Source organism: Gouania willdenowi, chromosome 4 (assembly GCF_900634775.1).
Source record: "Gouania willdenowi chromosome 4, fGouWil2.1, whole genome shotgun sequence".
NCBI classification, from domain to species: domain Eukaryota; kingdom Metazoa; phylum Chordata; class Actinopteri; order Blenniiformes; family Gobiesocidae; genus Gouania; species Gouania willdenowi.
The window spans coordinates 38,270,983-38,287,198 of record NC_041047.1 but is presented as its reverse complement, the minus strand read 5'-3'; the positions used below and the strand labels follow the sequence as shown (position 1 = coordinate 38,287,198).

Sequence of the window (16,216 nt, the reverse complement as noted above, 5' to 3'; positions counted from 1 at the left end):
GAAGCTGATGTTGATGTTTACAGGTTCTCACCTGAAAGCTGCGGTTCCACAGCTTTAGGGCAGTAGCCTGAAGGAAACAGGTCCAGTGCTCCCTCGAAGCCTTCGTTCCCTTCCACACATTTGTCATAGATGAGAGCAGGGTCTGGTGGAGAGCACAGTCAGGTGTGGAGATACGACCATGATTTGAACAGCTGGTGATGCAGAACTCACGATTGCAGAGTTTCTTCAGTGAAGTGATGGAGGACAGAGAGGAAACACTGATTCTGTCCTCCTGTAAGGACTGCATGGCCTGCTTCAGGAAGCGTTTGTAGAGCTGTGCCTGTAGAGGAGTCAGCCTGCAGGGCATCATGTACTCAGAGTCTTACATAACACAGACATACACGTGTGTTCCTGCAGCTTCTTTTTACACTCAAAGGCTCCTTACCTGCAGCACACAACCTGCTCGATCTTCACAGGAAGATACTTGGAGAGGATATCAGATGTTCTCCTGATCAAACACCTGTGGATGCAGGTCAAAGAAATCCAGACAAAAAACATACAAAGTGAAACAGCTGAAATAATTAAGACAAGGCAGAAAATCAGCCGTCCTCGTACGCAAGTGTAGAAAATCCTCTGCTTCGACAAACATTAGAAAAAGAATGGATTCTCAGCTAGGTTCAAGTAAATGGTGAAGAGTTTGTTATGGAATCAGAACAGTACCATAATGAATGAACTCTTGCAGTTGTATTTCAGATTCACAAATGCACACGATCTGTTTCACAAATATATATTTTATGCAAAATTGTAATATAAATTCTGAAATGCACAAGCTCTACTTCACATTTTGAGGCACACTTGTAATATAAATCCAAAGGTAATGAAAATTTCTGAATATGCGTTTACAAACTGCTTCTGTGCTGTGAAACCTCTGTGCATTTGTGAGAGAAATGTGTGTGGTCAATTATGAGACTGCCTTCACGTAGCGGGTCAACAAACGTCACCATTGGCTGATAAAACTGATTGACAGATTCATCAGCCAATCAGGTGTGTTTGCTTTCAGCCAATCATATGGATTCTTACATTTTCTCCACACTCTTGTTTGAACACTGCATATGCGCACATATCAGTAGCTCTGCAATTGGTTTAAAAGTGTTGAGTTTTTAAACTTCTTCTTCAAATAATAATAATAATATAAAAATAACATGGGCAATATATCGATATTCAAGATATATCAAGTTTTCCATTTTGGCGATATAGAAATGTACAATATCACTTATATCAATATATTTTTAGTTTATAGCTCATTTTGGATTAAGACTTGTTTTAGGGATCAGTGCCTTCACTACTTCTCAGAACAGCATGAAAAGCACAGTTAGATGGACTGAAAGGAGAAAAAGCCAAATATGGCAGTATATTGTGCAGCGGTTTGTTAATAAAAGTGCCTGTGTGGCATTTTTCATCAGCAAATTTGAACTAGAATTGTCTTTCTGGTAAAATTTGATATGACATTTCACCCATATCGCCCAGCCCTATTTGCAATCACATATTTTAGAACAATAATAAAGCTCTTTATTATTAATGATCATGCTAAGGCCATTCTAGTATTCCCCACCCCCCTGTTATGACGCCCCCCAAATATGGAACCACTGCATGGTGGCATTGACTTTGAAGAGTTAACGGGTAGAAAGCAGTGAGTGTTTAAGTTAACAATTTATAAACTGAAAATATCTGATCCACTGAAAGAAGATGTCATTTTTCCACGTCATTTCTCAATTACAATCGAAACACAGAAATTATGGAAAATCTTGTATTGTTCACATTTTCCCAAGTCATTCCTAAAGCAGTAAGGAAAGTCCTACTTGTGAGCTGGTGGCAAACCTGTTGACAACGCTGATCAGCTCCTTGAGTTTCTCCTCTCCTCGCTGTCTGTCTCCATCACTGGCATCAGCATCCCGACCCTTCAGGATGGGATGTTCAAAGCGCTTTTTAAACTCGTGGGCTGTGCCTGGTAGAGGGAGAAGAAATCACAGGTACTGTATGTGTGCACGAGGTGGACAAAGAGAGCGAGTACTCCTCACCAAGTATGCCAGCATTCACAAAGTGGACTAAGCTGAAGTACTCCAGCAGGTCGTTCTGGATCGGAGTCCCTGATATCAGCACTCTCCTCTGAGCGCTCATGGCGTTCAGAGCCTGGTACGTCTGGTTGTCAGAGTTTTTCAGACGGTGGCCCTGCGACACACGGCCATTACAGCAGTTCATCATTCCCTGATCGCTCCGATGGCTGAATGAGTTCAAACCACACGTACCTCATCACAGATGACGAGTCCCACTTTGCCGCGGTGCAGCACCTCAGCGTGCAGGCGGAAAGTCTCGTATGAGATGATGAGGATTGGGGTTGGTACTCGCAAACCATGCTGAGCAATGAAATTCTCTGGAAAACATGAATAAATGTCAAATTCTGTCCGTACTTTCTAATAAACACCAGAGTGTGAGCACATCATAAGCTCTTTAAAGCCTTCACTGACTGAATGACACGGAGTAAAACTAGCACACTTAAAATGTCTCACTGGTACCGGTAATACAAGTAAAATCTAATGTTACAGGAACTCATTCCTGCCTGTGGCGATCGAACTTTGCAATTCAGCACTGTAACCCGACAGCTTTGATTTTTGTATATATCTGTAATATATTTGTACAATTCTATCAGTCTGTAAGGACATGAGTTGGGAACCGGAGGGTCGCCGGTTCAAGTCCTGGTGCGGACCAAAATACAGAAGTTGTTCTGGTAGCTGGAGAGGTGACAGGGCACTTCTCGAGTACTGCCGAGGTACCCCTGAGCATGGCACCGAACTTTAACACTACTCCAGGGACTACAGATGAAAAATAGCCCTTAGACTAATTCTGGCATATTTACAGAAATGTATATAATATACTTTATACTACTTTATAAAACTCTAAAAGGACGCATTAAATCCACTATCCATGTGTCCCAGGGACGCACCTAATTTTTTCCCATGAAAAACGACACATTGTGAACAACAACTTATGTTTAAAATCACAGTAACTAGCAAAAGAAACCTAGCCGTCAGCGGACCCCTTTACGCATTAACTTAGCGCAAACATGGTCCCATTGAGTACATGCTAGTTTAGCCAACTAGCCAGTTAACGTGGATTTCATTTCAAAACGTTTCCTGGGACCGCTTATTGAGTGCACCGCCCTCCCCCCTGAAAGCTTCGTGTATCGCAGCGGTGCTCCGTGAAAACGTGATCAGCTTTAATCATCTTCCCCTGCTCAGTGTTGGAACTGTTATGCCTGGCTAACTAAGAATAACTCTGTCCGTTCTGTAATTTTGGTCTTTTTATTCCAGCTTTTTGTCCGTGCTTCATACGTAAACATTCACAGTCAGCAAGCTACCTCAAGTACAAACCTTTCAATGGGAACTTCCGGTTTACAAAATAAAAGTCCGTTGGAGCAACGTTATTAGAATGTTACATTCGAACAACATCTCATCAGAGCTACAGACAGTGATGTGCCGTCAGGGTAGGTAAGGTAGGCAGTGCCAACCCAAGGGTGAATTGATATTTTTATTATTTGTTTTAATTATAATATAATTATAAATTATTTAATTTTCCATTTCCAATAGCCTACAGTACCTAAGTGTAAAAGTGTCAGCATTTTGTGATTTTCATAGCCCAAATTACTAAACAGTGCTATTTCCTGGAACAGCTGCAGTCTCACTCCGCTGTAAGGCAGAGGGAGGCCACGCCCCCTCCCAAAGGCACGTTGCTCCTCTGTCTCTGCTCCCATTGCGTGGTTTTATGTGTTTGCGCATGCGCAGTCAGTTCCCCAAGATGACAACCATTTACGTCCAAAGGCAGCGTAGAGATTTGCCTTTGGACGTAACCGCACTATGCTAAATGCTATACGTAAGTTCACAGTACATTAGTGAATAGATACCACGTGACCGCTGCTGCTATGTTCTCTAGCTAGTGGGCGGGATAACACTACAGTCAGGATGACAGCGCTAGAGACAATAAAGAAACTTTTTTTTGAGGAAAAACGACAGCTTTTAAAAGATGGGAGACCAACATCTGAGTTAATTTAATCTAAGTTGATAAAAACCTAATCAATAAATCTGATCAGATTCAGTAAACCATTGATCCCCGAGAGGAAATATGGTGACATTAATGCTGTTCTCATACATCTTCATATGACATAAATAATTAAAAAGGAGTCAGAATAATCTATGTCACTGCAATTTATATCTACTTTATTTTTGACATACATTTTTGTTTGATTATGAGTTTTTTTATGTATTAGTATTTATTTTGTTAAAAACTAACATTTTCTTTAAAAAATGATAAATATTTGAAAAAAAAAAACGGAATTTAATAAAATAAAGTGGAAAACAGAATTTGAGAAAAAATAAAACCTCATTTGTAAAAAAAAAAAAAAGTAAAATGAATTTTATAGGGCCCCAAGTCAAAGATACAAAGTTCTTAGTAGTAAGCAGTGATGTTGCTAGGTACGATACACTGTAAACATCAACTTATGTTTAAAATCACAGTAACTACCAAAATAAACCTAACCGTCAGCGGACCCCTTTACGCATTAAATCCGCACAAACATGATCGCCTTGAGTACATGTTAGTTTAGCCGCTACAACAACAACTAGCCAGTTAACTAGCTGCTTACAATACACCACAAACATATCTGCATCATTTCATTTTTACAGACTTGGCACTGTTAGTTAAATTACATTTTGTGCTAAAAGTTTCATAGTGATTGACTCAGTTCATTTGATTTAGTTGATGTTCAGACAAGAAGATTTTGGTGACATTTTATTTTTTGACTCTGTCATGATGATGAGAATGTTTTGTTTGTATTAAAATCAGCACTTTTATTGATAATTTATTTTGTACAACAGACACCATTTTGTTTTCATTTGAAATGTATTTGTTTAATTTCAGATACATTTTGAACATACATAAATATACATGCTAATTATAGACATATCATACCACCATTAAAAGAGTTTAACACTACAATTTAAGAAATAGAAGAATATAAGAAAAAGAAAGAAAGAAAGTTTTTTACTGGGGACCCATTGAATTTCCCAGAGACCCACTCAAATCACCACCTGTGGGTCCTGGGGACTCACTACATTTAAAACCTATCAACATCAATGAATATCTACTGTCCCTATAATAAAATAAATAAATAATAATAATTTCTGTTTTCTATTATTTGGAGATTGATAAAAGTATGCAGGAACCTTAATAGTTGAACTTCTCCCACCTAGTTGCCGGTCTATCTCATCCTTTGAGCCTCCATCGATGGCCACTGGTGAGAGGCGAGCTCCAAGCCACTTCCCTACTTCGTTATACCAGTTACGAACAAGACTGGAAGGCGAGACGACGATGGCTTTGTCTATTTCCGGCTTAGCATCCGGGCTTTGACGTAGCAGGGTCCACATTAGGGCGATGCACTGCAGCGTCTTCCCCAGGCCCATCTCATCTGCCATGATGCAGCCGTAAGACCCGGGGATCCGTCTGCCGGTCACACACTCCCACAGGAACTTCACCCCCTGAACAAACCACACATATTCACAGTCACATACAATCAGGGTTGGGCTCAATTATAATTGCAATTGCGTAGTTGATAGTTAGTTACAATTATGGCGTAATTATTATTGTAAATGTAATTGGAAAAAAATCTGTTACTGTTGTAATCATTAATGAAATGTAGTTTAATTCAGATAATTGACTTTGTAATTGTAATTTTACGGCAATGTCTAGGGAATTTCATGGAAATTCTACAAAAACTGTTAATTACAATTTAACTAAATGCAAAACTGGGGAAGTGTGTTGCAGTTCTATGGTTTACACATTCATAGTTAGCAATCATTAAAATATGTCTCATACTTATTTTTCCCACCAAAATAATGAAATCTAGAGGTATGCCAACAGAAAAAAAGGAACAGACGTCCACACCAAAGATATTAAAACCAATATTTTCATTGATTAGGAAGTCTAACAAGGTAACCAACAGATGAGAAACAAATGAAATCAAAGGTAATATTTTTTAGTGTATTTTACAGCTGATTTAAGACATGATTCAAAACTGACCTGTTATCATTAGAGATGCTAACAGGAAGCTAACACAAGATGAAGGTTACATATCATGAGATTGTTTATTAAAGGCTTAGTTATTGTGATTAATTGTAGTTGAACTTCAGTAATTGAGAACGAAATTGTACTGGTAATTGACACTGTAATTGTAATTGAACATAGACAATTGAAGAAAATGTAATTAAAAAATGTAATTGACCCCAACCCTGCATACAATACAATATAATGCAATAAGTGACTGCGGCAAATCGTACATTTGTAACCAAGGTTCTGATGCTTCTAACCCTAACCTGCTACCCGTTCATCTTCCAGAACTCAAACAAGTCCCTCATTGGTTTCATCTTTTATATTTAAAGTGTGTCAGTACAGGAAAAGGAAGTGTTTTACCAGGGCAGTCAAACTGTTTTTAGTTCAGGCGCCAAAGATGGAGCAGTTTGATCTGCAGTGGGCCACAGATTTTAGGAAGGACAAAGAGCAGATTTAACAATAATATGCCCTAGTTTGCACTTCCACGTATTAACTGATATGTAAGATATGTGAAGAATCAACGATATTCAAGCAATGAATGACACATCAATCCAGCAGGATCTTGCCTTCAAAAGTACTTATTTTTGGGACAGATTTTTGTTTAATTTAGGGGAATTTTGTGCTATTGTTTGCATGATACGGGCGACCATGGCTCAGGTGGTGGAGGGTCGTCTTCTGATCGAGAGGTTGGGGGTTCGATCCCAGTACCTGATTATGTGTCAAAGTGTCCTTGGGCAAGACACTGAACCCTAAGTTGCTCCCAATGGTCGACTAGCGCCTTGCATGGCAGTCCTGTCCCATTGGTGTGTGAATGTGAGAGTGATTGGGTGAATGAGCTGATATGTAAAGCGCTTTGAGACTGCTTCAGTGTGGTTATAAGGCGCTATATAAATCTAGTCCATTTACCATTTACTATGAAATTACAGGATTTTAGAAAAACTGGGAGTTCTTTCAACAATGTGAGATTAAAAATGACTGCCATCATGTGATATAAGCATGAAAAAACTGAGCCCTGTAAATATTGTGGAGTTTCACTGGAGGGACTGAGATATGTACAACTGAATTATGTCATTCACGTTTTCTCTATACTTTTTTACTTTCTTCTGTGGGCCACATTGGATGCTTTAAAGCAGGTTGTCAAACTTTTTTGGCTCAAGAAACCCCCTCCTCTAACTTTTGAATTCAAGTACCCCCTTTGTCCGACGAGAAGAATTTGCTTAGAATTGTGTGGAAAAATCACTTTAGAGCACAGTGATGGAATGATGGAGTGATAACACACATTAAATAATGCCATTTAGTAAATTTAGTGCCCCTGAATAGATCTATTTCTATAGTTATTATCATTTACGTCATTACCCTCCTGTAGTGGGACCAAGACTGACCCTTGTATTTTCAGTTCATGTTCTAATCCAGATTATTTTCATTATCATTTTTTGGTTTTTTGTTGTTGTTTGTCTGTTCTTTTCATTATTCATTATATTTTTCTCTAATTTGGTTCTTTTCATTATTCAGTATATTTTTCTCTAATTTTGTATGTTGTGATTATCTAAATCATTCTCTCTCAGTGTGTGTGTTTTTGGTGTCGATTGGTTGTTTCTTATTTGTATGTTTCTCTGTTATTTTTGTGTTTTTTTGTAGTGATATTGTGTATTTTTCTCTCATTTAGTGTCTTTGTTGTCGTTTTGTGTGTTGCTGGATATAATAAGTATTTTTCTCTCTTAGTGCATGTTTTTGGTGTCGTTTTGTGAGTTGCTGGTAATATTTATGATTATGATTATCATTTTTAATTAAAAATAAACATTATAAAGCCCCATGTTTTTTATGCTTTCATTTGTTAAATTTTTTATCTCTCTCGCTCAAGTACCCCTGTAGTGCCATCACGTACCCTCATTAAAGTATTCACGAGTGTAAACCTCACACTCGTCACTGTATTCTTCATCACATGGCAATGACTTTTTCTTGCTCTTATTATAATCCTATTTATTGCTTTAAAGATGTACATTGAGAATCATTTTGTTGTAGTTTTTTTATGAGCTAATCTGACTTACTGCTGCAGTATATATAAGAATGGTGTCTAAAAAACACAGGCAGTCTCAGGCATCACAAACATAAAAGTAAACACACAAAACAACTCAAAAAATACACAAAAATACTCCAAAAACACAGAATACGATGACAAAATAATTCAAAATGACAACATATATACACAAAACAGACTTCAAAAACATAAAATGTGGCATAACACACAAAAAAAAGACAGAAAAAAAACAGGACCACAAAACTACACCAAATTACTTAAAAAACACAAAAGAAATTAAATACAGAAAATGACAATAAAAAATACCAAAAAAATGAATACCAAAACACAAAATGACAAAAGAAATACACAGAATGACTGAAAACACAACACAACAAAATTACAGAACAGGGCAACAAAAATACACAAAATGACTCTAAAAACACATGAGGCTAAAAAAAATACAGAACAATATAAGAAATGACAATCAAAAAAATAAGTACAAAAAACGACTGCAAAAAAAAATAAAATAAAATACAATAAGGGAGAACAGAAATATGCCAAAGGAGTCCTAAAATACAGAAGAAAAAAACATATAAAACAACAACAATGATGGCTCCAAAAACACATGATTCTGATTGGTCATTATTCTAACGCAGACATGTATGTTGATAATGTGACCCTCACATCAGACAAACACAGTTTTGTGGCCCTGCTGTGATGAAAGTTGTCATAATGTTCGATATTTGGATTTGATCTGAAGTGTAAGAAAAAGAGTTGCAGGTTTACCTCTCTCTGATGAGGTCTGAGGACTTTTCCTAAAACTGGATCCACAACAACATGTACTGGTAGTTTTTCTCTGGATGGAGGATGAGAAGTTGTGTTACATTTCACTGACTGCAAACATCTACAATGTGCACAGCTTTAGTGTTGATGTGAGGATGTTTTAAACTTACTTTTCAGCCTTTATCTGCTCGTGAGCACTCAGAGCTGGAGGCTCATAAAGAACTAAAGCATCTTCTGCAAAAGGGTCATGAAGTGATTTCCTCACTCCAGCACGTTTCAGACCCAGTGCCCTGATTCCCAGTGAACCTGCAGGTCAATCAATAAGACAACTGAAAGCTGCAGGGGGTATTTCAGACAGGAGGTTCAATAAACTCTGAGTCTATCCATAAACTCTGAGTTAACATACCCCACCATGGGAAACTCTGGGTATCCGGTTTCATTACAGCTGGTATGAAGTGGGTCAATCAACTCTTACTTACGTGCATGAGCACGATAAAAAGCCATCATCAATGGAGCCAAAATACAACGAGCTACCATGGCAACGAGACGGAAGAGAACAACTTATTTCTCCCTGATGGAGCTAGAAGTTCTCCTGCAGGTGTTTATAGAGGAATATCAGCCTGTTCTAGATAGGTTAACGGCCAAATCTCAAAAAGGACCTTATTTGGGGACACGTCCCTCCCCATGGTAAAACAAAACACAACTGTATTTTTTTTTTTTTTAAGTGTGATATATAAGAAGTATGAAAATTATTGTGGTGGTCTCCGGAATTGGTGGCAAGGGGGTTTTTCATTCCATTTAGCGCATTTTCCTCGAATGAGTATTCATTGTAGGCGGATCTCCCAGGGGGAGCAAAAATATGGGAGGAAGAAATGCAAGTAAATTGAAATGCCATTCATGAAATCTTGAACTGTTTGCAGTGATTGTTTTAGTACGGAAGAATAGTACAAGTGAGGAGCAGGTGCAGACACACACAGTTGACAGAAAACACAGTGGAGATAGAAAAAAGGCTCCAGTTGTGTGTGTGTGTGTGTGTGTGAGAGACAGAGAGAGAAAGAAAAAGAGGGTTGCTGTGCGCAGAGATGGATATACAAAAATGAGCATGAATCAATATCGCTTTGGGCTAACTGCTCCACTGATCTCCTTTCTCTCCATGTTTTGACCGTCAAAGTATTGTGTCGTGTTGATGTCAGGCCAGAATCAACAGATCAGATGTATAATTTACGCATGATCACTGATGGCACAATGGTTACATATGAGAGTAGGGATGTAACGATTAATCGTAAGGCAGTTAAAAATCGATTCATAGGTATCACGGTTGATATCGATTTTCTGAAAATTGAATCGCAGTACTTTTTTTAACCAGCAGAGGTCGCTATCCACAAGTGTAGGCGGCGGGCGGAGTCTGCTAATACTTTCTTTCTGGCCGCCTTCTACTCTTAAATATGTTAATAAATGATTCATTACCCCTTAAGCACCGAAAGAATATCTGTAATATTACTTGAATATCTGTAAAAGTCACGTTTTTCTATTAGCTCTGTCTGCTAGCATAGCTTCTCTTCTTCACTGCAAGAATTTCTGCATGCCAACCGACCACTGGGTAACCAGCGCCCTCTGCTGGTCCATACAAATATGACGTAAATCAGTGTAATCACGGTTTTTTTTTTTTTTTAAAAGTCCAATTGTTAAGGCACAAAATACATTTTCAGTTGCACTTTTAAAAAGAAAAAGAACTATTATGCAGTTTTGGATTGTTTATTATAGAACCAGAATTTAAATTAATAGGCTTCATTTTCATTTCTATTATTCCTTTCTTTATTTCATTCAAGATTTATTTTTGGTTAAATTGCATTGTTTTGAATAGTTTATCAAGGGATTCTTTTGACAATTAAATATAAAAGGAAAATAATACAGTATTTTCTAGTTTTTTTCCCAAAAAAAAAATTTGTCTGCAGTCCCATTTTGTAAAATAAATCGTGAGAGAATCGTATCGTGAACCCAGTATCATGAATCGAATCGTATCGGGAGTTGAGTGAATCGTTACATCCCTATATGAGAGTGTGTGTGACACAGCGCTGCTCAGACCTGCGCTGGATGATGGTCAGTAGATCATCTTCAAAGAATGCAGACTGGTTGACAGACTGTGTAGTTGTATTAACTCAAATCAATATCAATATTACTAGGTTTTAAAGCTGTTTAAAAAAAAAATAAATAAAGATTTTTATTGTGTATTTATTTTTCTACGTTAATAAATGTTTGAACAGCAGACAGAGAACTCCATCTGCCTCAAATGTCAGTGCTTGTGCGCACTGACGTCTCCACAATAAACGAGCAAAACGCTCATTTAAGTAGGCAACTAATTTACTACCCTTTATTTCAGATCTTTGTGAATCCGGCCCTCAGAGTATAACTTACCTTGCTTTATACAACCGGAAATTCAGAGTTTCCTTTATTTGAGCACAAACACTCAAAGTTTTAACACAACCCACTTTCTGGAATACCCCTCTGGTGATGACAGAAGGAAAAAACAACAGCATAAGAGGAAAAGTGTTACCTGAGTAGTTTGGAATGGGGATTTTGAAAGGCTTGGAGAGGATAGCTCGGATAAATGCCTCCTGTAGACAGATTTGAACAGATGTTACGTGATCAACAGCTGCATTTAGTAAAGAATGCCAATGAAACGTGGTTCGTTGCTTGTTTCCAATGCTTACGTGTTTATCTCCATCACTACAGGCCGGTCGGTTGTTAGTGGGAGTCAGAGGCTTTCTGAACTGAGAAATGTGTCTTTCTTGCAGCTCATTCTCACTTTTTCTTCTTTTCTCCTGAGAAACCAAGCAGCGTTAGATCACGATTGAACAGGAAAGTAGTGCATTAAACACAGATCTGAGTACAAACTACCACATCTGTACAATCTTCCACATACACACACATTACAAACATTGTCTTTATAATCATTATTTAGATAAAGCAATAACTGCAACTAGGGCTGGGCAACATGGACAAAAATATCACATCATGATATTCTACTTATTCTTCTTGCACAAAAAATCCCCAAATTTTGCACAAAGGTCCAGTCTCATTCCAGATTGTCCCAGCTGCAAAAACAGGCCAATCGTCCTAAAGGTGGCGCTACAGTACGCCTCTAAAATTTTAAACTTTAGAAATTCCCAAGAAATCAACCATATTTGCTACAGATTTCCCCAAAACGTTGCCCCAACAACACTGAAGAAACTGTTGTACTCATGTAAACACACTACATACTGATTTTGACATCAGAATTCGTACGAGTAGTACGTTAGGATGACATTTACAACATGGCCTATCAATCTGAGCTCAATGTGTTCAAACCGTAGAACACAGATGGAAAAGTTGTTCATGTTTTATTAAAGAGTTTCTCAGTCACCATCATGAGTAATACTCCTACTTTTCTGAGTGTCCAGTCCTGGTCCACCTCGTCCTGGCTGCGTTTGGCCCGCTGACTCGGTGCTTGGCTTCTCCTCTGTGTGTGGACAAGTGATGACATCACAATCTTTATCAGGTCTTGATTTATACGTCACAGTTTTCATCAACTACATTTTTTCGAGTGACGATAACAAGACTATGAGTAATTTAAAAAAATACACGTGAATGAAAAGTGTATCAAAATATATTGATATTGTCATCAACAAATAAAAATCAAACCACGGTATAACTTTCAATAATTCATTCAGAACTCATACGATCATGTGGTCTTTAGGGCTGTGCGATATAGACCAAAACTGATATCTTAGAAATGGTCATATATATGATATAGAGCTGCACGATTATGGCCACAATAAAAATCAACATGACTTTGTTCATACTGTAATCATGATTAGAATCACAATTATTTATCATATTTGGTAAAAATATTTTTTAGTTTAGTTATTATGGCACTACTTTTAAACAAATAATATGTGTGGAGTTTACAGTGCAAAAGTAAGCTTTAAAAATGAATTCTAATTAAAAAATAATAATTAAAAAACAATTACCCCAAGAATTTAAAATGTACCAAAGGCTAACTGAATAAATACACTATTACAGAGTGCAGAGCCTGTTTAAATGTAAATATTGCCAACAATCAGGTTAATCTAACGTGGCAGTAAAAATGATGGAGGTAGATTTGTGTTTTTATCATTATCATTCATAAAATTTAAATATTTTCAATAAAAAATAAATATTTTCAAATCAAAGAAAAAAAAGTGATCAAATGCTAAAAAAAAATCATGTGAGACCCAAATAATAACATTTGACACTTTTTTTTCATTGATTGAAATGTTTTAGTGTTTGGTTGAATAATAAAGACACAAGTGTACAACCCGTAATATGGCCCAAATACAAAAAAGATGACTTCAATCAAAAAAAAAACTTTTAATTTTAAAATATTTTTTTTGCATTTGAACACTTTTTTACGTTGATTGAAAATATTTATTTTTGATTGAAGTAAATTAAATAAAAAAAAGTTTTTTAATTGAAGTTTTTTTTTTTTTTTAATTCAATAATAAAGACTCAAATCTACCTCCATACAAAATTGTGATCACAATTAAAATTCAATTAATTGTGCAGCTCTAATACTATATAAATCTAGATAATTTTAATTCAAATGAATTCTTACCAGAAAGACAATTCTGGGTTAAATTTGCTGATGTAAAATGCCACACAGACACATTTATTAATAAACATCGGCACAAGATGTGACAAATTTGTATTTTTCGACGATAAGGGACAGCACGTGTGAGTGAGTTCTTTAGTAATCCATCTAACTGCGCTTTTCATGCTGTTCTGAGAAGTAGAGAAAGCAGCGACTCCTGAAAATAATTATTTAATACAAAATCCAATGTTGGTGATATCGTAATTTTCTGTATCGTCAAAATAGAAAACTCGATACATCTTGAATATCGAGATATTGCCCAGCTCCAGTGGTCTTACTCATTATTCGCATCAAATATTTCTCTGTGTGTTTATAAACATTAATTCCATCCAATATCAGAGGGGTGTTCCATAAAGGAGGGTTAACAAACTCTGAGTCTATCCATAAACTCTGGGTCAACATACCCCGCGATGGGAAACTCTGGGTATCTGATTCCATTACAGCTGGTATGAAGTGGGTCAATCAACCCTGAGTATGTAAACCTTGGGTTACTTACGTGCACGCGCGCCATAAAAAGCCATCATCAATGGATCGAAGATGACTCGAGCTGCCATGGCAACCACCCGGAAAATAGTGATTTATTCACCGTAATGGGTGAAATAAGCCGGTGTTTGAGGACTATGAGCCTGTTCTAAAGGTGCGTTCAGTCTTTAGTAACTATAGTGGCTTAAATCACCTGTAATTAGTCACACTTTTTGGTCGCTTCATCACTTTATTGCTTCAGTGACGTGACAAGCGGTGAATAATATGAATAAAGTGTGTCTGAGGAGACGTGTCAGCAGCATAGGATGACTGCATAGAGAGTCCTCCTGTTACACTGGATATAAAGACAGTAAATGCCGCTTGATATCGCATCATTTATATTGATTTTTAATGTAATATTGTCGCCAGAGTCATCTCAACGTCCTAAAAAATGTCACAAAAAAACACTGAAGCGGGACGCGAACCATCACTTCCAAGAGCAGCGTCACAATTCACTGTGCCATCATACCTTCAAAGAGCCGTGATCTACAGATTTAACTGTATAACAATATAAAACAACAATCGAGCCTTAAAAATGGATTCATTTAAATTATCATCTCCTCCTTTATATTATCCACAGGTTTGTATTCAGGGAACTTTACTACAGACGTCAGTAGATGTTTTAATGCAGATCAACCTCAGTGACTTTCACTTAATGATCTACATCCACAATGTTATAAAGAAAACTACCGTTTGCACAAAAAAAAAAAAAGTAAAGCAACACATTAGTAATGATGTGATGTGTGTGTGATGTTACTAATGTGTTTCAGAGAAAAGTGTTAAAGTTCATTAAAGTGTTCAGGTGGGCGGAGCCAGGTAGATAAAACCTGCCAGCGACCAGGTTTAGTTCACGGACAATGTTTCCATGGTAACATACTCAGAAGAACATACCTTGCGTTTAGGACTGGGATACTCAGAGTTTCCCTCATTTGAGCCTGAACATACTCAGAGTTTGAACATAACACGCTTTATGGAATACCCCTCTAGTTGATCAATGCTAAATGACACTTTAAAAAAAAATGCATAAACTCTTTTCGTAGACATTTAGTTGACTATAACGACTAAGAACTTGCTGTGAGAAGCAACGTAGCTTTGACTGACTGATTAATAATTATGAGCTTGGTTGGAAAGTTAAGTCCAGCTCCATGTACTACAGGCTCGGTGAAGCTGGATAATTCAGGATATGTTGATCCAGCTTCTTGGAACAGGGCCCGGGTCCTGTTAGCAGTGAACACAGTATGAAGGAGTTCATAAATGACCTTACCATGACTGTCAGTCCGCCTCATGTCTCACACTGTCCTCAGTAAAACACTGGAGACTCTGTCTCCATGTAGAAAAGCTCAGTGCACACACAAGCATGTTCGCGCTAAAACTTTCACAACACTACGGCAAACACCAGAGGCCAAAACACACGAGACCGCGCATTCACCGCCATATTGGTATACCTTTTTTTTTTTTTTTTTTTCTTTTTACAAGTGTAGATACAAATAAAAAGTCACGTATTCACATGAATACAGATTATAGACAAGGTTACAAGACAAAACAAAAAAGAGCTAAGGGGCTAAACAATGTACTTAATCAAATAACAAATTGAGCTATAAGCATTTTCACACTCTGAAACTGCGCATGCGCGACCTGGAGGGGTGTCATAGGTATATTTATTTATTTATTTATTTATTTATTTATTTACTTCATTTAAACTAATATAAATACAATACAACACAATGTAATATATAAATGAATATACAACTACAAAGGAATAGGAAGACAATAAAAGGAACAGACAATATAAAAATAATGAACTATATAATCATAAGGGATGGCTTTGGTGCCCGTGTTGATATATTTCTTGAATGTTTTGTCAATGTTTATGGCCTTATGTTTGCAGTGAATTCAATTGTGTAAAAATACTAGGTTACAGTATTTTGTTTTGAAAGTGATGTTGATTTGGTTTGTTTTGGCTCCATTTGGCTTTGTGTATGTGGTATTTAGCAAGGAATATTAGGGTTGGTTGTTTTTCTTTTGGACAAAAAACCTATGAGCCTATAGGCCCATTTAAAATACATTTTAAAAATAAATACATG

At 37.0% G+C, this 16,216-nt stretch overlaps 1 protein-coding gene across 2 annotated transcripts in view; it reads right to left on the bottom strand.

Annotated features, from left to right (window-relative positions):
• LOC114462488 (DNA repair and recombination protein RAD54-like) overlaps positions 1-15,519 on the bottom strand; it is a 34,794-nt gene extending 19,275 nt beyond the window's left edge. For both annotated transcript variants that reach the window (XM_028445369.1, XM_028445367.1), the window contains exons 1-13: positions 15,397-15,519; positions 12,366-12,440; positions 11,653-11,763; positions 11,496-11,556; positions 9,112-9,247; positions 8,945-9,014; positions 5,279-5,567; positions 2,286-2,410; positions 2,058-2,208; positions 1,858-1,984; positions 425-499; positions 211-335; positions 32-142 (exon numbers count right to left, since the gene is read on the bottom strand). In XM_028445369.1, coding sequence (XP_028301170.1) covers positions 32-142; positions 211-335; positions 425-499; positions 1,858-1,984; positions 2,058-2,208; positions 2,286-2,410; positions 5,279-5,567; positions 8,945-9,014; positions 9,112-9,247; positions 11,496-11,556; positions 11,653-11,763; positions 12,366-12,440; positions 15,397-15,399 — 1,459 coding nt within the window. In that variant the 5' untranslated portion in view covers positions 15,400-15,519. The remainder of the gene's footprint in view (positions 1-31; positions 143-210; positions 336-424; positions 500-1,857; positions 1,985-2,057; positions 2,209-2,285; positions 2,411-5,278; positions 5,568-8,944; positions 9,015-9,111; positions 9,248-11,495; positions 11,557-11,652; positions 11,764-12,365; positions 12,441-15,396) is intronic.
• Between the last annotated feature and the right edge of the window lie 697 nt (positions 15,520-16,216).